The sequence below is a fragment of the Acomys russatus genome, chromosome 4 (assembly GCF_903995435.1).
Source record: "Acomys russatus chromosome 4, mAcoRus1.1, whole genome shotgun sequence".
Taxonomy (NCBI): domain Eukaryota; kingdom Metazoa; phylum Chordata; class Mammalia; order Rodentia; family Muridae; genus Acomys; species Acomys russatus.
The window spans coordinates 55,852,260-55,875,275 of NC_067140.1; the positions used below are offsets into that span (position 1 = coordinate 55,852,260).

At 43.2% G+C, this 23,016-nt stretch overlaps 1 protein-coding gene across 1 annotated transcript in view; it reads left to right on the forward strand.

Annotated features, from left to right (window-relative positions):
- Window positions 1-23,016, forward strand: part of Rtf1 (RTF1 homolog, Paf1/RNA polymerase II complex component) — a 66,793-nt gene that overhangs the window by 11,041 nt on the left and 32,736 nt on the right. The window contains exons 2-4 of the mRNA XM_051144422.1: window positions 3,602-3,712; window positions 15,917-16,064; window positions 20,164-20,368. Coding sequence (XP_051000379.1) covers window positions 3,602-3,712; window positions 15,917-16,064; window positions 20,164-20,368 — 464 coding nt within the window. The remainder of the gene's footprint in view (window positions 1-3,601; window positions 3,713-15,916; window positions 16,065-20,163; window positions 20,369-23,016) is intronic.

Below are 23,016 nucleotides of genomic sequence, written 5' to 3' on the forward strand. Positions count from 1 at the left end.
CAGGCCATCAACAAATTCAAATACAGTCTTATATTTAGATTTTTATCCAAGTGGAATAGAAACTATGACTATGAAATTGTGCCACAGTCAAAGTGGTTTTCATCTGGTAGGTGATAATACAGTGAGGTGCATTCATACAGTGGAATGAAGTGGGGGGTTTCATTTGTTTTGATTTTAGCTCTGGCTGTCCTAGAACTAACTCTGTTGACCAGGCTGACCTCAAACTCACATAGATTCACCTGCCTTTGCCTCTGGAGTGCTGGGACTAAAAGGATGTGGCTAATCTTTTTCTTTTTAGTTTTTGTTTTTGTTTTTTGAGACAGGGTTTCTCTGTGTGGCCTTGGCTGTTCTGTACTGCTTCAACAATAGGCTGGCTTCAAACTCACAACAATCCGCTTTCCTCTGCCTCCCTGAGTGCTGGAATTATAGGCGTGTGCAACTGTGCCTGGCTCTTAAAGCATTAAGTGTAAATACCCTACTATGTATTTGGTCTGTAGGAATTACCTCTGGTCAAAGAGGGGTGTTCTTGTGACTTCTGGCCTTTCCAGAATCTAATGCTCGTTCTCCAATGACATGAGAAGAGTGACAGACGTCTCATGACTGCTTATGTAGAAGAGGCATGTCAGCTGATAATCTCAGGTCATTTTCTCATTCTGGCCAAGGAAGAACGGTACTCCTAAAATAGAAAGAGACTGGCAGACTGGTAGAAGAAAACAGGTGCTTTGTAGCAGCCTGCTACTTTAAAATCTGTCCTGCACTTCACTTCTAATTGTTTAGCACTACTGTCATCAAGGATCACTACTGCCAGTATTGATTAACTGCACTGTCTCTGGCACAGTAGAAAATGTTTTGGACCAGTAAATCATGAGCCAAGTAAGTTAGAAACCAAGATGTTACTGCCAGGTTCAGATTCTGTTCCCATGTACTAGCTGTTGCTAAGGGTGTTACACAGCTCAGAGACTTTGGTTTTTTTTTTTGTTTTTTTTTTTCGAGACAGGGTTTCTCTGTGTAGCCTTGGCCATCCTGGACTCACTTTGTAGACCAGGCTGGCCTCGAACTCACAGCGATCCGCCTGCCTCTGCCTCCCGAGTGCTGGGATTAAAGGTGTGCGCCACCACGCCCGGCTGACTTTGGGTTTTTTTTTGTTTTTGTTTTTTGAGACAGGGTTTCTCTGTATAGCCCTGGCTGTCCTGAACTAGCTTTGTGTACCAGGCTGGCCTCGAACTCACAGCAATCCACCTGCCTCTGCCTCCCGAGTGCTAGGATTAAAGTCATGTGCCACCATGCTGGGCCTATGCTGCTTTCAAAAATGTGTGTATAAAGGCTGGAGAGATGGCTCAGTGGTTAAGATCACTGGTTCCTGGGTCCAATTCCTAGCAACCACTTGGCAGTTCCCAACTATTGTTTTTAAAATTATCTGTATTATTAGTGTTATCAGCAGGTCCAGCTAATGATCAATGAAGACACTGATACTTGTTATAGCCTTAGTTAACCTGGAGCAGGGCAGGTACTAATTCTCTAGACTACCTCCCATAGTGGGGCAAATATAGGATCCCTGCCCCAATCCCATGCCATCTGCTTCTACCAATTTCTATCAGGTTACCTCCCGTCCTTAATCCCAAATACTTGCTAATGTTTTTCACCTGGGCAGGATTCTCCACCACCACCCCCCCCCCCCCCCCCCCCCCCCCCGCCAGCCATGTGTTTCTCTCCATCTAACCCATGGCGGCCTTCCTCTCCTCCTCAGGTCTTTCTTCTCCCTCCTCGTGGCAGTCTTTCTTCTCCCTCCTTTCCCTTCCTAGGGCTCCCCCCCCCACAACCTTAGCTACACCTCTATCTCCTCTGCCCTGCCTAGGTGGGATGGCTTTTTATTAATCAAAAGATGAGTCACAGAGACAGCAAGCAGTAATTAGTATCAAAATACATCAGACCTTCCCCCAACACCCTACTGTCTGTAACTCCAGTTCTAGGGAATCTCACATCCTCACACAGGCAAACATGCACACAGGCAAAACACCAGTGTGCATAAAATAGAAATAGATAGGTCATTTTTTAAAATGTGTGTGTAAAATTGTGTGTATGTATGGTGCATGTGTATGGGCTAGCACGTGTGGAAGCCAGAGGACAGCTAATGGAGTCTGTTTTCTCCTTCCACTGCTTGTGGGTTCTGAGGACCATCAGGCTTTCACAGCGAGCACTCATCAGCCCTCCAGATGCCTCTTCATCTGTAATGGGAGTGATAACAATAAGGATTGTGGGTTGTTGTGAGGAGTAAGTGTCAGGTGCTGAGGAGAGCGCCTGGTTTCTAGTAAGAACAGTCTAAGGGGCAGCCGCTATTGTTGTTGCAGAGAGTGGAGCAAGAGACCCTTTGTCGTGTTTTTGAGTAGCTGGACTGAGAATATGGAAGAAGTAATGGTAACACATGTGACAGCAGGCAGCACCACCACTGCCACCCCTTGTATTTAAATCACCAGGGTGGAGGTAGTGAATGGGAGTGTTGGGATTGTTGGTGAGCGTAGTAGCCAGCGGGGCTGGAGAGATGGCTCAGCAGTTAAGGGCGGTGCTTGGTCTTCTGGAGAACCTGGGTTCAAATCCCAGCACACACATGGCAGCTCACAAGATGGAGTCTGTAACTCCAAGATCTGACTTTGTTTGTTTGTTTGTTTGTTGTTTTTTTGAGACAGGGTTTCTCTGTGTAGCTTTGGCTGTCCTGGACTCGCTTTGTAGATGAACTCACAGTGATCCACCTGCCTCTGCCTCCCAAGTGCTGGGATTAAAGGTGTGTATCACCACCACCCGGACTGATCTAACATTCTTTCTTTTTTTTTTTTTTTTTTAAAGATTTATTTACTTATGTATACAGTGTTTTGTCTGCCAGAAGAGGGCACCAGATCTCATTATAGATGGTTGTGAGCCACCAGGTTGCTGGGAATTGAACTCAGGACCTTTGGAGGAGCAGACAGTGCTCTTAACCTCTGAGTCATCGCACTAGCCCCTGATCTGACATTCTTACATAGACATAGATGCAGGCAAAACAACAATGCACATAATATAAAAGTTAAAAAAAAAAAAGACTTATAGCCAGCACACATCCTACTTACTGTGTGACACTGGATTATATATCAGAAATATACCTCTTTTTTAATTTATATTTCCAAAATATAAAATTATCTCAGAAACTTACAGTTTGTAAGCTTATTAGATAGAATAGCCACAAATGCTAATTTTAGTATGAAATAGTATAAAAGATCCTTGGAGTATTAGCCATCTGTCATTTAAAACATGAAGCAGATTATCTTTGCAGACATAGCTCTTGCCATTCAATACAGGTGGTCAGTGCTTGGCAGTTTAGAGAGGGACTTGAAAATTTGAAAGTAGCTCCAATTCCATTTCCTGTTTACTTGGCTCCCTCAAGAGAGGGCAGATTTTGAAGCTTACGTTTTACACGTGGATACTGGTGTTCTGTCTGCTCATGTGCTCAGGGCTCATGAGTGTGTGCTTCAGTCGAAAGAACAGGTATATAGAAGAGATCAGGGAGAGCAGACATTTCATTATACTTTTCTGTTGAGCAAAACTGATGTGACTATTTCTGCCCAATTAGGAGCTCTTGTCCCTGGCAAAGCGGAAACGTAGTGACTCCGAGGAGAAGGAGCCTCCTGTGAGTCAGCCTGCAGCCTCTTCAGACTCAGAGACGTCGGACAGTGACGATGAGGTGGGTGTGGAGGAGCTAGGCCTGTGTGATTGACAAGCATTTGATGAAGATTCTGGAATTGGTGATGCCTGATGACTTTGTTTCCTTAAACTAAGGCCTATAACTCAGGACCTACAAAAACTTGGTAGGAAAAAGAAATTGTGATAGCATAGCTTTGAGTTATGTGCCTTACATGGTGGGCATTCTCTCTATTGTAGAAGGGCCAAACATTAGTCACTTTTTTTTTCTTTTGTTTTTTTAAGAAAGGGTTTCTCTGTGTAGCCTTGGCTGTCCTGGACTCACTCTGTAGACCAGGCTGGCCTCGAACTCCCAGAGATCTGCCTGCCTCTGCCTCCTGAGTGCTGGGGTTAAAGATGTGCACCATCACTGCCTGGCCATTAGTCACCTTTTAAAAAAGCCATCTTTTAAATACTGCTCTCACGTTAGAAAACAGGGTCTAATGCAGGCTTTGTGGTACATGACTATAATCTCAGCATTCAGAAAGCTGAAGCAGTGGGATCAAGAGTTCAAGGCCAGCCTGGGTTATGCAAGACCCAGCCTCAAGAGAAAAATAAAGAAAAAATGTATATAATTTACTTATTTTAGTGGTCAGTTCTTGAAATACAAAACTTTCTTTGGGAAGATTGATTTGCCATCCCTCAAAATGATGGTGTTAACTTTACAGGAAGTTAAACACTAAACTAGACAGCTGTCATTGTCTAAGCCAAGGCAGCTTTCTCAAATAGTCCAGTAGCAAAAACAAAGCCCTAAAACATCGAGGTGGTGGCTGTGGGGGTGTGGGGTGTTTGACTTGAAGAACCTTTGTCCTTAGTGATTTCCTGGAAGAGAGATTCTGCCCTCTCTCTTCAACCTCTTAGTCTACAGTTGAGGCAAATACTTCAACAGCAAATTTTAAAATGCTTATTTAATAACATGGAGTTTAATTAACCCTGGAGCAGTATTCACCAGTTCCCATTGTATGTAAACTGACAATGCTTGCATTCTGATCGGCTGTAGTAATGTTCTCTTAGTCTTAAATAACTCACTAGACCTAAAATTGCTTTCCACAGCAAGAGATAGTAAATGTCTGTTTTTCTTTTGTTTCTCTTATCTTCTTTAAAAGATTTATTCATTTATTAAATACACAGTGTTTTGTTTGCATGTACACCAGAAAAGGGCATCAGATCTCATTATAGATGGTTGTGAGCCATGATGTGGTTGCTGGGAATTGAACTCAGGACCTCTGGAAGAGCAGCCAGTGCTCTTAACCTCTGAGCCATCTCTCCAGCCCCATGTCTGTTTTTCCATTGCAGGGACTGGAATTTATCTCAATAAAATTACCTGATCTATTATAAAATTTGTGAGGCCTGTGAACTAATTTGATTTTGAGTTTTGTTTTTGTTTTTTTAGTGCAGTTTTTTTAACAGTGCAGAAAAAAATCTTTGTTTTGTTCCGTTTATTTGTTTTGAGATGTTGTCTTCTTCTGTCGCCTTGGCTGGCCAGGAACTCACTGTAGCTGAGGTTGACCTTAAACTCCTGAGCCTTCTGTCTCCACCTCCCAAATTCTGAGGTTAGAGGCGTATGCCACCACACCCCTACCCCTAGTATGTCAGCTTGACAGCATCCGAGTCCAGAGCTGGTGGCAGAGTAGATCCAGTGATAAATCTTTATAGTTAGGGTTTCCTTTGTTCTAGTTACACAAGCATTTTTAACCTTAGCCAAGCATGGTGACCCTAACATTGGAGAGGTTGAGGCAGGGGGATCTTTGAATTAAAACTAGCTGAGACTATCTATCAAGATTCTCTCAAAGAAAAACATTCAAACAAACAAACAAACACCCCAAGACATCACCCTTTACCTCAGCTATTTATATACTTAAGGAGGAAAAGCTTGACTGCTAAGTTGTGCCCTGTCCACCATGGAAAGGGGTTTGGAGTGCCCCCCCCTCCAGGTGTTCTTTTTATGGTTTAGTTTTAATTGTATATCTATCTTTGTGTATGTGCACGTGATTGCGAGTGCCTGAAGGGCCCAGAAGAGAGCATTAGATCCCCTTAAGCTGGAGTTACAGGTGGCTATGAACTTCCACCTGGGTTCTGGGAACAAACACTAGCCTTCTGGAAGAGCAGCAAAGGATTCGTAACCACTTAGCCATCTCTTCAGTACCCCATACAAAGTAATTAATTCCTGCTGCTGCCCCCAGGCCCACAGGCTTATTGCAGCTCTGTCTGATGGGGAGTAGCAAACTCTGTGTTAAGTATTCTGAAAGCTCATCTTCCCACCTAGCCCAGTACAGAAGACTCAGAGTTAGAGCAAATGGTTTACTGCTTTGGACAGTTAGGAGGCAACATAAAGAGTTGATTTGATTTGTTTTATTTTCATATTTCATTCTAATCTGGCACTAGAGAATTTATTGGTACCATGATCCAGAATTAAGGTTGCTATAGGTAGTTTAGGTTGGGTAGATGATTCCTGGAGGATCCATGAAATCTGAGAAGGGGCTGTTGTCTTTTCCCTCTGCTGAACTGATTGTCCATCCACACATCTGTCTGAGGAGAAATAGCACTAGTACTGTGCTGCATCATTTCTGCTTTGATTTTACATCTTTGCTACTTGCAAACTAGCCTTTTAAAATTTTTTGGTTGTTGAAGTGGCCATCCTCAGTCAGATGGAACATACATGTGCCAGAATCTTCCTGGAGTTTTTTCATATATGCTCCTTTATTATTATTATTTTTTATGCTCCTTTATTTTTGTCTTTTTGTCGTCCCCCCCCCCCCCCCCCCGCTTTGTTCATTGGTTTGAGACAGGGTCTCAATATATGCAGCAGTCCTCCTGTCTCTATCTCCAAGTGCTGGGATTGTAAGTATAAGCCATCATACCTGGGTACTTTTGTCATTAGTGAATCATGAATATACACTTAAATTTCTTTCTGGAGGTTGGAGAGATGGCTCAGAGGTTAAGAGCACTGTGTTCTTCCAAAGGTCCTAAGTTCAAATCCCAGCAACCACATGGTGGCTCGCAACCATCTATAGTGAGATTTTGTATCCTCTTCTGGCCTGCAGCATGTGTCGGCAGAATACTGTATAAATAATAAATAAAACTTTTTAAAAAAGAAAGAAATTTCTTTCCTTAATTCCAGAGAGTTGGCTCAGAGATTGAGAGCACAGTCTGCTCTTCGAGAGATCCTGAGTTCAATTCCCCCAGCAACCACATGGTGGCTCATAACCATCTATAATGAGATCTAATGCCCTCTTCTGGTGGGCTGGTGCACATGCAGGCAGATGCTGTATACATAATAAATAATAAACAAACAAACAAATCTTTTTTTTTTTTTTTTTTTTTTTTAATCTCAGCACGTGGGAGGCAGAGCCAAGGAGATCTCTGTGAGTTTGAGTCCAGCACTGGTCTATAGAGTGAGTTCCAGGATAGTCAGGGCTACACAGAGAAACCCTGTCTCAAAAAAACAAAAGCAAAAGCAAAAGCCAAGAGCTCAGGTCATCTTTATGTACATATCAAGTTCAAGGCCAGTCTACTACATGAGACCCTGTCTTGCTGGGCTGGGTTGGGGAATGAATGAGTAGTTTGTCACAAGGAGAAAAGCATTCTGATTTTAGAGCAAGTTAATAGCTACTTAAATGATACAGGGAGGCGTGAAAAAGCAAGAAGCCATGACACCTTCCCATTTAGAAGAAGATTTATGCACTAGACAATAAGATAAGACCTAACAGGGGAGGAAATAAGTGGATTGTGCTGCTGCTGTGGTCTGCAGAGACAGGTTTCTCTGCGTAGCCTTGGCTGTCCTGGAACTCCCTCTCTCTCTGTAGACCAGGCTGGCCTAGAACTCACAGAAATCCACCTGCCTCTACCTCCTGAGTGCTGTGATTAAAGGAGTGGGCCACCACAGCCTGGCCCATAAGTGAATGTTTTATGTATAGTATTTGTGTTTGTTTGTTTAAATTTAAGTAATTTATTTTGATTATATCGCAATTGTTATTTCCTCACTTGTATCTTCCTGTCCTGTTCCCCCCCCCCCCTCCCTTCATCCTATTCCCCTCCTCTAGGTCTGTGACAGAAGGGGACCTCGTCCCCCACTATAAATAAAATCACAGCCTATCAGGTCTCTTTCTGGTAGCCTGCTAACTCTTCCTCTAAGTGTGACCAGGTCTCCCCACCAAGGGGAAGTGGTCAAGTAGGGGGCACCAGAATTCATGTCCAAGTCAGTCCCTGCTCTCCACACAGCTGTGGAGAATGTGGTGTCTGTTGTCTAGACCTGGAGAGGGTTCTGGGTTTACTGCGTGCACTGTCCTTGGTTGGTACAGTAGTGTGAGCTGACCTGCCTGAGTCCAGATCTGCCAGCCTTAATGGTCTGTCTTTCTTTCTTTCTTTCTTTCTTTCTTTTTAAAGATTTATTTATTATTATGTATACAGTGCTCTGCTTATACATACACCTGCAGGCCAGAAGAGGTCATCAGATAACATGATAGATGGTTGTGAGCCACCATGTGGTTGCTGGGAATTGATCTCAGGACCTCTGGAGGAGCAGTCAGTGCTCCTAACCTCTGAGCCATCTCTCCAGCCCAATGGTCTTTCTTATGTACAGTATTTTTTTAAGGGGAAACATTAGATTTAGTAAATATATTGCTGTATTATATAGTTAAATGAGTTTTGAGAGACACATAAAAATAAGCAAGGCTTACCAGGCAGTGGTGGTGCATGCCTTTAATCCCATCACTCAGGAGACAGAGGCAGGTGGATCTCTGAGTTCAAGGCCAGGCTGGTCTACAGAATAAGTTCCAGGAAAGCTAGGGCTACACAGAGAAACCCTGTTGTGAAAAACCAATAAATAAATAAATGGGCTGGAGAGATGGCTCAGAGGTTAAGAGTTCAAGTCCCAGCAACCATATGGTGGCTCACAACCATCTATAATGTAATCTAATGCCCTCATCTGGTCTGCAGGTGTACATGCAGGCAGAGCACTGTATATGTAATAATAAATAAATAATTTAAATAAATAAATAAAAATAAGCAAGACTCTTTCTGTTTCGTATGGACCAAGTCTCAGAAGCTGGAAGGAACACTTCAGTGGCTGAAAGTCATAATGTTGGACTGAACGTGTAGCTCACAGTTAAAGTACATGCTAGCTGTGCTTGAGGTTCTGGCCTAGTGCTTGAGTTTCTGCCCTTGCTACAGCGGGGGTGGTGGGGTGGGAAGGGATGGGGGTACACACCTTTAATCCCAGCACTGGGGAGGTGGAGACAGTCAGCCTTGTCTATAGAGGGAGTTCCAGGACAGCCAAGGCTATACAGTGAAACTTTGTCTTTAAAAAAACAAAAACAAAACCAAAAAACAAAAAGGAGCTTTTGTTATTCTAGCAGATCTGGATTTGGGTCCCAGCATCCACATGGCAGTTTATCTACTATCCCTAACTCCAGCTGTAGGAAATTCGAAGCTCTCTTCTGGCGTCCACCAGGTACTCTGGTGGCACACATACATACACATAAAATCTTTTTAAAAATTAATTAATTTTTATTTTATGTGAATTGGTATTCTGCCTACATGCATGTCTGTGTAAGGGTGTCAGATCTTGGAGTTATAGACAGTTGTGAGCTGCCATATGGGTGCTGGGAATTGAACCTCGATCCTTTGGAAGAGCAGTCAGTGCTCTTAACTGCTGAGCCATCTCTCCAGCCCCATAAAAATCTTAATAACATGACAAAATTAAAAGTTTTCGAATCCTACATGAGACACTTTCAGAGTCCTTTTTAGAAACAACTAGATAAGAAAGAAATGCAAATTCTCCCTTGTCCTCAGTTAAAAAGAAAAAAAGTTGGGCTCGAACTCACAGGGATCTGCCTGCTTCTGCCTCCTGAGTGCTGGGATAAAGGCGTGCGCCACCACGCCCGGCTGGCTTACTTTCTTTTCTTTTTCTTTTTCTTCTTTTTCTTTTCTTTCTTTTCTTTTCTTTCTTCTTTCTAATATCTTTCTTTCTTTCCTTTTTCGTTTCCTTTCTTCTTCTTTTTCTTTCTTTTCTTTCTTTCTTTTCTTTTCTTTTCTTTTTCTTTCTTCATATGTCCCAGGCTGGCTTTAATAAACTCGATGATGTAAGGTATAGCCAAAAGTAACTTAACATTAATTAATTAAGGTTTTTTGTGACAGGGTCTCTCTGTGTATCTCTGGCTGTCCTGGACTCACTTTGTAGACAAGGCTGCCCTTGAGTTTACAGAGATCAGTCTGCTTCTGTCTCCAAGTGCTGGGATTACAGGCGTGCACCACAGGACCTGGTGAACTTTAACTTCTTTTATAATGCTTTTTATTTATAATTGTGTGTGTGTGCGTGCGTTTGTGTGATATGTGCTTGTGATTGCAGTACTAGTACAATCTAGAGACATCAGATCTGGAACTGGACTTACAGACCACTGTGAACCTCCTGATGTGGGTGCTGGAATCAGGTCCTCTGCAAGAGCAGTGTGTACTCTTTTTTTTTTTTTTTTAAGATTTATTTATTTGTTATGTATACAATGTTCTGCCTGCATGTACACCTTCAGGCCAGAAGAGGGCATCACATCACATTATATTATAGATGGTTGTGAGCCACCATGTGGTTGCTGGGGATTGAACTCGGGACCTTTGGAAGAGCAGGCGGCGCTCTTACCCACTGAGCCATCTCTCCAGCCCGCAGTGTGTACTCTTAATCGATGAGCCCTCTCTCCAAGTTGAACTTCTGATCTTCATGTCTCCAGTTATGATCTGCTGAAGATCAAATTCAGGGCCTCCTGTGTGCTAGTGAGTGCTCTGCACACAGTTAGAACACAGCGTACAATGAGATTGAGACCTTTGTTGTCCTGTCTCCTTTTAGTCTCATGTTACCCTCAGTGAGCAGTTAAGTCAATGTTACTTGTATTTTATGGGGAAGAAAACAGTCTCAGGTTAAAGGCTTGGCTCTTCCCTGGTTCTTTTGACCCATTTTCAGCACTCTTTGTCACTAGCCTAGCCATTACTCTTGAACACTGTTTACTTGAAATGTTTTTACTTCGCATACAAATTCAATTCAGAACCAGCATGGAGATCCATGCCTGTATTCCTTGTGTGGAAGATGAGGCAGGAAGATCGGAAGTTCAAGTTCATTCTTGGCTAATGCAGTGAGTTTGTGGCCAGTCTGAGCTACATGAGACCCTAGCTCAAGAGGGAAGAAATTAGCTCAAGAGCTAGAATGCCTTCTGCTCTGTATTCCAAGACCTAGGCAGGTAGGTCTTTTTGCCTCTTAGAGATGCTGTCTGAAATCTTCAAATTTCTTTGTTCTCCTGCCTCCAGAATATTCACAATACTCAGTATGTCAAGGCTACCCAAGTCTCAAGCAATCATTCCCATCCTGTGTTCCATCCCATCTTTCGTCTGAATGTTTGGAAGGAAACTGGTCCCAGGCTGCTTGTAACATCCACACGCCCTCAGGATGATATGGCATAGTATAGTACATGCCTTCTGATTTGTTAATTAACTGCTGCCCATTAGACTGTTAACCTCAATGAGAGTCAGGCTACAGTCTTGATTTATTAAGTGAGAAACGTCTTCCCTCTAGGCTTTATTTTGGGCTTTCTTTGCTGTGCATCTATATAATCGCTTGCATACAGTCTGCATAGGAAAGCAACAGGATATCAGTATGTATGGGAGTACTGACTGACAACCCAGTCCTCCTCCTCTCCTTGGTGGTTTGTGGGTAGCCATCACGGGGGCTGCTCTGGCCTCTGTACTCAAAGTTCAGGGGCCTTTGAAGCGACATAAGGTGTGTTTACTCTTCAACGTCTATGGCCTTTTTAATCTTCAGGAAAAAAGTAAACAAAACACAAAGTTCAGAAACCATGACTTCTCAGCTACGCCCTTTTGTGGCTGGCTGTTAATATCTAGAAAGCCTTCCTGTCAAACATCCAGTTCATATAAAATCCCATAATGTTGAGGGTCTTAGAGGTCATCTGGACTCCCATATTCCACAGAAAAGAAAATAGAGGCTTGGGGGGGCGGTGGGAGTGGAGAGATGGCTCAGTGGTTAAGATCACTGTCTGCTCTTCCAGAGGTCCTGAGTTTAATTCCCGGCAACCACATGGTGGCTCACAACCATCTATAATGTGATCTGATGCCCTTTCTGGCCTGCAAGCATACATGCAGGCGGAACACTGTATACATAATAAATAAATAAGTCTTTAAAAAAAATAGTTGCTTGGACTCGTGACAGATGTGGTAGAGCTTCCCCTTCACTACTGCCTCCGTCCCCTCAAAGTCGTAAGATGCAGCTCATGTCCTGTACTTCATCCTAAATGGACAAAACACCAGAACACGAGTTCTGCCCTGTTTCCCCGCACTACACGTACTGTCGGTCACACTCGGATTGTGAAAGACTTCGTTCTCCCTCTGTCAGGAGAATGAGGGATTTGAAGGGATAGGCAAGGAGTCCCTAGCTGAAGGGCTGGAGAATGATAGTTCTATATTGTTTCTCTTGCCACAAAGTCTTGACTATCTTCATTTATACTTCATTAGCATCTGTATTTTGGGAGAATGGGTATTGCACAAATATCAAATATTTGTGCATAAGCAAAAACTAGGAATCTCTGATTCATTATTTTTTAAAGATTTATTTTTTCATTATGTATACAGTGTTTTGTACCAGAAGAGGACACCAGATCTCATTGTAGATGGTTGTGAGCCACCATGTGGTTGCTGGGAATTGAACTCAAGACCTTTGGAAGAGCAGCCAGTGCTCTTAACCTCTGAGCCATCTCTTCAGCCCTGATTCATATATTTTAATATAAAATACTACAAATATATATCTTCCAGGGGCCAAAATTAAAAAAAAAAAAAAACCTTTGGATGATAATTGGAGTTCTTTGAGTCTTTCTTACTGAAATTCTCAGATTATAAGTGTGTGTTTATTTTTGGGTAGTGGAAATATAGGTGATTCTCCCCACTCTAGTTAGTGTTAGCAACTGAACAAAGGGCATTGCAGGTGATAGTGTTCACTGCTGACCTTCAGCAGAAAGTATTTTTTTAAACAAATTTTTATTAACTTTGTGTGTACATTCCTGTGGGCATGCATGAGTCATAGCATGCATGTGGAGGTCAGAGGACAATTTAGGATTTGACTCTCCCCCCACCATGTGGGTTCTTGAGATTGAACTCAAGTTGTCAAGCTGGTGTTTTCATGCACACCAGAAGAGGGAATCAGATTCCATTACAGATGGTTGTGAGCCACTGTGTGATTACTGGGAATTGAACTTAGGACCTCTAAAGAGCAGCCAGTGCTCTTAACCGCTGAACCATCAATCCAGCACCACCCCCCTTTTTTTTAAAGATTTCTTTTTAGGTGTAATATTCTAATTACCCTAAAGGTTCACATATTGCTCTAGTGGTTATTTTCCTTTGGTGTCACGGAGCTCACTGAGCCAGCCTCATTGGGCGAGAAGGGTAGCTTTGCCATCCTCTTTGAAAACTGTTGGGCGAAAACCAGCCGATACCCTCTTCACATTTAGGTTTAGCAAAAAGCCCTCTTTTAAATCAGCATTTACATTTTTCAGTTTTTACCGTTGGTTTTTGTACCTCCCCATAAAGCACTGTCATATTCAACAGATGGGGGCAGTTCCTAGGCTCAGGCTTAGACAGAGAAAGAGAACGGAAGGATGAGGAAGCGGTGGTTTCATGGTTCTTTCCCAGTTGGGTTCATTTGTGTGGCCTCACATTTAGGTAGTTTTTGCTCTGGTCAGCACTCACCTCCTCAGGGAGTTTAGAGTTTGGCTCTGTTGCACATTAGAAACCCTTACCTGTAGGCAAAAACAGACCTAGCCATTTTCACACATGACCCTGATACCTCACTCCGAAGTGCCTCACATTTTCCTTGTGGAGAGTCCAGACACTTGAAAAGGTGCACTGAGGCATTTTATAGCTGAGACATAGATAGGGAGTACTGTGTGCAGTTTTGTCCTATTTATTGTAACAAGAACCAATGGGACAGTATACATTATTGACTCTAATACTGTCTGCATGGAAAATTGCTGAAGTTTTAGCCCAATTTACTAAAAATTTGAACATTGTGAACTGTTTGGATTTTTTTTTTTCCAGGCAGGGTTTCTCTGTGTAGCATTGGTTGTCCTGGACTCACTTTGTAAACCAGGTTGGCCTTGAACTCACAGAGATCCACCTGCCTCTGCTTCCCAAGTGCTGTGATTAAACTGTCTTCCAAATCATTTTCCTTAAGCATTTAAACTTAGAAATGCCTGGAACTTCAGTGTTAAGAGAAGATTACAATTTCTTTCTAGCTGATTATCTAGGTGTTGAAATTAATACTTTAGAACGCAAAGTCACCTATCCAAGTCACTATTCACTCATGATAATGTTATCTCAGAACATACAGTTGTTTTGTTTTCATTCCCTTTAAATGAAAAGTAAATGGCAATTAAAGTAATATATCACCCTGCAATCCTAACACTCAGGATTGCCTGTTTGAGTTCAACCGGGGCTCCATAGGAAAACATAGTCTCTAGAAACAAAGTGTTTTCAACACTATTTTATCAAGACAAAGTAAGAGTGTGGGTCTTAGGATGAGCTTCTGTGGGACACTAATCTTCCAGAATCACCAAAATAACAACAAAAACTACCCAGCATAAATGTAGTGATGCTGGTGAGCGAGGGTTATCACCTGTTAGACTAGAATGAAAGACGCTGTCTGTTTGCTAAGTAGAGATGGAGAAAGTGTAGAGTACAAAATCGAATAGTCTGGCGATGAAAGGAGCTTCATAAGTTAATACACATTCCTTATAGAATGAAACGTAAAAAGTAGAATAAAACTCATTAATTATTTTTCAACTAAAGTGATTCTGGAACAGCAGGTTAGAATACCAAAAGACTTCAGGCTAGAATTACAAACATGTGCTGCTTGCTTCTTCAGTGACCCAAATTGCAAGTTCCTTAAGTTTACTAGTCTAGATCTCGGCTTTAGAAGTGCAGTGGAGATTCAGGGGTGTGGGTGCTTTGCTTGCATGTATGTCTGTACAACACTTGGATGTCTGCTGCCGGGGAGGTCGGAAAAGCACTTTGGATCTCCTGAAATTGGAGTTATCAGATGGCTGTGAGCTACCATATGAAAACTGAACCCCAGTCCTCTAAAAGAGCAGCAGAACTCCTCATTTCTGAGTCATCTCCAGCCCCCAGTCTTTGTGACATTGCAGTCGGTAAAGTGCCCGCCATACAGGCATGAAGATAGGAGTTCAGATCCCCAGCACCCACATAAAAGCTGGGTATCACGTCTATACCTCTACCACAATGAAGACAGACGGATCCTCGAGGCTCACGTCCATCAGTCTCAGTGAGAGACCCTGTTGCAAACACTAAGGTGGAGAGCAGTAGACGCTTGACATTGACCTTTGGCTTATACATGCACAAACATACATGTGCACTCGCATCCACATGTACACTACCCACAGAAAAGTAAATAAAAATGACAGGAAGCAGGAGACACTGTGCCTCGGTGTATTTTATATGAGGCAGTTCTCTGTTGCAGATCTAATTCTGCACTTACTAGCGGTGTGCCTTAGTGCCTGTCTGTGACTGAATCAGGTCCTCTGTGAGAACAGTATGGACTCTTAGCCATTGGGCTGTCTGAGCCTCACAGATTTTTTTTTTTTTTTTTTTGGTTTTTCGAGACAGGGTTTCTCTGTGTAGCCTTGGCTGTCCTAGACTTTGTAGACCAGGCTGGCCTCAAACTCACAGCGACCCCCCTGCCCCTGCCTCCTGAGTGCTGGGATTAAAGGTGTGAGCCTCACAGATTTTAAAACAACAGTCATGCTCAGACTTAATAATCTAATTTACTACTTCCTTGGAGTTGCTGATGCTATTATTTGTGCCAAAAAGTGGCCCTGTCCTTTCTCCATGTGCTTTTTTGTCATTTTTCTCCTGCAGAATGTTCTCTGCCTTCCTGAGACCTGAGTACTCAGCCATCTTGTATACTCTAATCCAGCATACCAGCCGTCAGCAATTACTGCCATCTCTAACACATAAAATAGAAAGTTCTTTTCTCTTGGTTTTGTGTTTGTTTTTAAAAACACAGTCTCACTGTGTAATCCCAGGCTAGCTTCAAACCCAGACTCCTGCACTCTCCCTTTAAAAGCACTAGTATTATAAGCATGCGTCACTTTATTAAAGTGCATAGTCCTATTTCAATTTTCCTTTTTTCCCCCCCTTATAGTGGACATTTGGGAGCAATAAAAATAAGAAGAAAGGAAAAACCAGAAAAATAGAGAAGAAAGGAGCCATGAAGAAACAAGCCAACAAAACTGCCTCCTCAGGCAGTTCAGACAAAGACAGTTCAGCTGAGAGCTCAGCTCCTGAGGAAGGTGAGCCCAGCACCCAGCCCAGGCGGAGGTGTGAGAGTGGGAAAGCAAGGGGCCTGTACTGCACTGGGCCTCTGCTAGGAGAGCTGTGGACTTGAGTTTTTCAGAGGCCATGGGTCTGTAATACCAAAGGGTTGATGAGGTGCTGGAGTCTGACCATAGACCCCCCTGCTTTGGGCCCCTCTCAATCTTCAGTACCTTCTCTTCCTTTTTCTGGGAAATTCATGGTCTGACTGAGAAGGGACATTTTTGAAACAGATACTGAACCTCACAGAAAATTTTCTTCCATGAAGACAGTTCAGAAATTTTGCCTTTTTTTTTTTTGGTCAATACTAGTTTGACAGCTGAACTTTTTCCAGGACTAGAGTAGTAAACTTTATATGGTTTTTTGGCCAAAAAATGGTCTAACCTGCTTTTAAGCCCATGTCTGTGAATACAAGTCGGATCTGGTATAATTGGTCCATTAGTAATATATGCTGTCCTTTTTGTTTCACCGTCATTTTTGTTTTTTTGCTATTCAGGTCAAACTGGCCTTGTACTCTCTATGTAGTCCAGGTTGACCTTGGGCTGGTGATCCCCCTGTCTGGTGATCCCCCTGTCTAAAACTTCTGAATCTGAGAAAAGTGAAAAAAGAATGTAGAATTATCAAAATCTAATGGGTGGGGTTGAGTTTGTGGGGAGCAAGATGTCTCTGTGGTCTAAAAGCATTGCCTAGTACACACTAGCCTTTCTACAGGGAGACCTGGGGATAAGTGTCTAACCAGGAGGGCCAAGCTGGCAGCACCAGTAGCCACAGACAGCTTTATATGCTTCTGGGTTGTCACTAAGAGGGAAGTAGAGGAGACTTTCCTAGGGGAGAAAACACAGCAGCAGCACTAAAGCCTAGTATAGACCCCAGCCAGGACTGGGCACAGTGAGGAGGAGGAGGAGGAGGAGGCGGAGGAGGAGGAGGAGCGAAGCTGGCTTTTTTGAAGGGGTTGGACTGTAGCTTGGTGGCAGCCAACTTGTCTGTCATGTTCAAACACCTGAGTTTGATCCGCAGCACCATGGGTGGAGGGACAGCAAAGAACATAAATCACTTTTGGAATATACTTGCCAAATTCATAACCTAAATTCTTTCTTGACAGAACAAACCAACTAAACCAAATTGGGGTTAACTATTGCTATTTAAACTTAAATGATATAAAATTCATATTTAAAATTTAGTTTCTCAGTTTCACTACTCACATTTCCCTGCTCACATTCTGTCAGCCACCATGGCAGCTACCATTCATATGAAGAGTTACTAATTGATAAAAAATGCAGGCTGAGGTGGGGAGATGGCTCAGTGGTTACGAGCAGTACACTCTTACAGAAGACCTGAGTTAGGTTCACAGTAAATAAACCACAAGCACTTGTGACTCCAGCTCCAGGAGGCTTTTGATACCTTGACTTCTGAAGGCACCACACTCATACACATCCCCACACAAAGGCACATCATACCCATAATTAAAAACAAAATTTAAGAGCCGGGTGTGGTGGTGCACGCCTTTAATCCCAGCACTCAGGAGGCAGAGGCAGGCAGATCTCTGTGAGTTCAAGGCCAGCCTGGTCTACAAAAGTGAGTCTAGGACAGCCAAGGCTACACAGAGAAACCCTGTCTCGAAAACCCCCCCAAAAATAAAATAAAATAAAAAAAGAGGGGCTCGAGAGATGGCTCAGAAGTTAAGAGCACTTGCCAGCTCTTCCAAAGGTCCTGAGTTCAATTCCCAGCAGCCACATGGTAGCTCACAACCATCTATAATGAAATCTGGTGACCTCTTCTGGTGTGCTGGTATACATGCAAGCAAAACACTATACCTAATAAATAAATAAATCTTTAAAAAAAAAAAAAAAAAAAAGAATGCAGACTTACTCACTTACGGCATAAAGACTGAGATGTTTGAGACAGGGCAGTCTCAACACTTGTGTGAAGTGGAAGTGGGGCTGCCTGGTCTACAGTTCCAGGCCAGCCAGGGCTGCGCGGTAAGGTGGGCGCATTAACCCTTTCTCTGGCTGTATTACAAGAAGGGAAAGGTCGGTTTAGGCTCACAGTTTTGGGATGTAGCCCTTCATACAGGAGGAAAGGGATGGTGGAGGAGCCTGAGGCATCTGGCCGCAGTGTGTCTGCTGTCAGGGAGCAGAGATAAATGTTGGTGCACAGCTCCCTTCTTTGTTTTGTGCATCCAAGGTTTAAACTCAGGGAATGGTGGCACTCACTTTTAGCGCTGGTTTTCCCACCTAAGTTATCCTAATCAAGATATCCCTCACAGGCTTGCCCATAGGCTTGCCTCGTGTGTGATTCTAGATTTAGTCAAATAGACCGTCTTTACCATCATACAGAATAAGCTTCATGACCACCTCACAGAACCTTCTTGAACAACACAGCAGGCTTTGATTCCTCAAACTGTAATGGCATGAAAAGAGAGGCTTATCCGAGCTTGGTGGTTAGTGCACCCTTGTAGTCCCAGCTGCTCAGGAGGCTGAGGCAGCACAGTCACATGAACCCAGAATTTGGAGGCCAGTCTGGACAGCACAGTAAGCCTCCAGCTCAAAACAGAATTAACTGGCTTTGCTAGGTGGCTCAGTGATCAAGGTGCTTGCCACCCAGAGAACTTGAATTTCACCGCAGGAAGCCCGGATGCTACGAAACCCCTGACTCTAAAGGTTTGTCCTCTGACCTCCACACACAAGTCCTGATATAGGCGTGCGCTCGCCCTCCCTTCCACCCCCCTTTCCCCCCTCTTTCCCCTCCCTCTTTCCCCCTCTCCTCCCCCCCCACAAAATAAATAAGCAAATTAATAAAAAAAATTACTTAACTTAAAATTAAGAAATAAGGGGCTGGAGCGATAGCTCAGCAGTTAAGAGCACTGGCTGCTCTTCCAGACAAGCAGAGCTCAATTCCCAGCACCCACATGGCAGTGCACAACTGTCTGCAACTCAAGTTCCAGTGGCTCCAATTCCCTCACACAAATATAAATATACATACATACATACATACATACATACATACATACATACATACATATATATATACACACACACACACACACCAAACACCAAAATATACATAAAAGTAAATAAATACATTTTTAAAATTAAGAACTGTAGCCCAGGTGGTGGTGTACACAACCTTTAATTCCAGTGCTTGGGAGGCAGAGGCAGGCAGATTTCTGAGTTCAAGGCCAGCCTGCTCTACAAAGAGAGTTCCAGAACAGCCAGGACTACACAGGGAAATCCTGTTTTTTTAAAAAAAATTAGACTAATTTGATTTTCATACTGTCTTAACTTAGATTGCTTGTTAGCACTGCCTATACAACTTTACACATTTCTCCAGTATCCTTTAATGAGGATTAGCCTTCCCCCCCCCCCTCCCCTTCAAGACAGGGTTTCTCTTTATAGCCTTCAATGTTCTGGCACTCGCTTTGAAGACCAGACTGGCCTTGAACTCATAGTGATCTTCTTGCCTCTGCCTCCCTTTGTGCTGGGATTAAAAGCATGCACCACCAAGCCTGGCTTGTACCTTTATAGTTCTTAATTTTTCTTTTATTTTCAAATTTGACTTTTCGAGACAGGCTTTTTTCTGTGTAGCCCTCAGTGTCCTGGAACTCACTCTGTAGACCTACCTGCTTGTCCTTGATCTCAAGAGATCCTACTGCCTCTGTTTCCTGAGTGCTGGGGTTAAAGGTCTGCACCACTAACACCTAGCAAAACTTGACTATTTATTTATATATTACAGGTTGTTTTTATAGGCCTGTAACAGAATTTTCAAAGTAACAGAATTGAGTTGAAAGATAGGTATGGTGGGTCTCTTGAGCCTGTAAATCCAGAACTTGGGAGGCAGAGGCAGGAAGATCATGAGTTTGAAGATATATTGTACTACATAGCAAACCCCTGTCTCAAAAAGGAAAAAAAAATGTGGTTTATTTTTCCAGCCTAAATTTCCCTGATCTGTTTGCATTTAACCAAAGGCAGATCAAACAGACATCCCACATTGAGTGGAAATGGCTGTGTGCCATTTCATTTTGGGAGAGCCAAGGTGGCAGATGTCACACTGGGGTCACACGTTTGTCCTTGGTTGCAGGTGAAGTGTCAGATTCTGACAGCAACAGCTCCTCCTCCAGTTCAGACTCAGACTCCTCGTCAGAAGATGAAGAGTTCCATGACGGCTATGGAGAGGATCTTATGGGGGACGAGGAGGACAGGGCCCGGCTGGAGCAGATGACGGAGAAGGAGAGGGAGCAGGAGCTGTTCAACCGCATAGAGAAGAGGGAGGTGTTGAAAAGAAGGTGAGGCTGCCGCTGCCCCGTGCCCTCGCCTGCTTCTCATGGTGTAGGGCTCTGTTCTAGCTTCCCAGTGCTCTGAGGCTTTACCCATGTACTTGGTTTTCTCATTCAATTCAATTTTCAGTAAGTTACATGAGATGCCAAACACTTCGTTTCACAGGAGGCTTTGTGAAATGGTTTTGCCAAACTGCCCTTATGATTTGAAGGTGCTTGAATCAGACTAGGCTATGATGTTTGGTAGGTTGGGTATGGTACATGCATTTTCAGCTTTCAGTGTTTCAGCTCCCAGTGGGTTGAGATACAGTCCCTTAATAAGCTGAAGGGAGTCTGTCCATAGGAATGGGCAGTTGGAAGTGTGTTTGAAATGCAGTGTAACCCAGAAAGCTTAGGGTTACATTTATTGATCCTTTACTAATGTGCGTTATTCGGTAGGCTTTTAGTTGTTTTATGACTCTGGTGATGGAACCCAGGGCCTCAGACAGGCTGGACAAGATTTCCACAACTGAGCTGTTTCCCCTTGTTTGATTTTTGTTTTAAGAAAAGTTGTGCTGAGTGTAGTAGCACACACCATTAATCCCACCCAGCACTTGGGAGGCAACGGCAGGTGGATCTCTGACTTTCAAGGCCAACCTGGTCTACGTAGTGAGTTCCAGGACAGCCAGGGCTACATAATGAGACCGTGTCTCAAAAACCATACTAACAAACAAATATACACAAGGTAAATGTAATTACTTATTTATATTTGGTTTTTCAAGACAGGGTTACCCTGTAGCTCTGGCTGTCCTGGAACTTGTTGACCAGGCTGGCCTCTGTCTTCTGAGTGCTGGGATTAAAGGCATGTGCCACCATGGTGTAACTAATTTTTTAAAACAAAAAATAAAGTATATTATTTTATTTTTGCCAAACAAAAATTATTGAGAAAGTCATAATGCTGTTTTGATTTTTATAGTGGGTGTGTTGTATGGTATGTGTACAGCATACATGTAGGTACTTGTGCCTGTATGTGCTCATGAAAGTCAAAAGAGGTTGTCAGGTGTCTTCTTGTATTCTACCTATTTGTTTGAGGCAGGATCTATCCTTGAACCTGCAACTCTGGTTTTCTTGGCTATGCTGGAAACCAGCAAGCTACAGTGATTGTCCTGTTTCCATTCCCCTGGAGCTGGGATTACAGTCGTTTGTAGGCTGCCTGGCTTGTTATGTGGCTTGGGATATGAACTCTGTACTCATGATAGTGCCATCTCTCCAGCCTTCAGGGTTAGAATGTCATTTTATTAATTAACAAAAGTAACAAGGGGCAGTTTTGATCGCTCACCCCTGTAATCCCAGCACTCAGGAGGCCAGAGTGGGCCTCCAGAACGAAACAGTTTTAAGTAAAACAAAAGGCTGGCTGGGCTGGCGATGGGGCTCACTGTAAATTGCTCGCTTGGTTTTCCCAAGACCCCAGCCCTCAGCACTGCTTCAGGCCTGTATTTATTTTAAATGGCAGAAGTTTTTTCTCACCTCCCAAAAAGGTCAAAGTAAACTTGGCTTTTGTCTTGGGTAATGGAGTTCTCAAAACTAGTTTCCTTTCCTGTCTACCTAGTGTCTTGAGAAGAAGGTTGAAGTGCTTAGCAATTAGTTCCATGGCCTCAGGAAGCCTGTTTGTCCCCTCTGGGGACCATATTAAGTGTGGTGAGGTACCCTAGACAAGAATGTGTGCCTTTCAGTCAGCAGAAAGTGGTAGGCAATCGTTTGGAGTGTGAATGCCTCCAAGGTAACCGCTATTGCTCAAACAGGACTTGGAATACTGTGCTTGAATTGTGGGTGAGGAAGAGTGACTTCCATAGTGTGGATTTCTGAACTGTGGAGACCATAGAAGTTGACACAAGTTCAGGGTGACAAATTTTGAGAGCAGTTTGTCCCAAACTTTATATTGAGTTTTACCTTTTTTTTTTTCCCTCTTTTCTTTTCTCCTCAAGACAAGGTTTCTGTTTAACCCTGGCTGTCCTGGACTCACTTTGTAGACCAGGCTGGCCTTGAACTCACAGCGATCCGCCTGCCTCTGCCTCCCAAGTGCTGGGATTAAAGGTGTGTGCCACCACTGCTGGACAAGTTTTACCTTTTTTATTTTATTGATTTATTTTTGAGTCAGGGTCCTACAATGTAACTGAATAGCTTGGAACCTGCTCTGTAAACCAGGGTAGTCTCTAAACTCACAGAGATGCACCTGCCTCTGTTTCCTGAGTGTTGTGACTAAAAACATCTCTCACCTCACACATTTTACCTTTTTAGCTGAGTGGAGGAGCTGGGGATCAAAGCCTGGAAGCTTCCTTCATGCTGGGGAAGTACACTGCCACTGAGCCTCTTGTTTAGAATGTTTCTCTTTTAAGAAGTTGATACTCAGTGACATTTTTAGCTAGTCAGAAACACAGCATTCTGTAGCTTATGTAGTTAGCTCTGGAGCAGTACAGTAAAGTGACTCAGAAAATTCATCTTTTGCTGGTGTTTTAGAAAGTCCCTTTTTTTGGGTTTTGTTTTTTGTTTTTGCTTTTTTGTTTGTTTTTCAATACAGAGTTTTGTTTTTGTTTTGTGTGTGTGTGTGTGTGTGTGTGTGTGTAGCTCTGGCTGTCCTGCAACTATATAGTTTCTCTGTATACCAGGCTGGTCTTGAA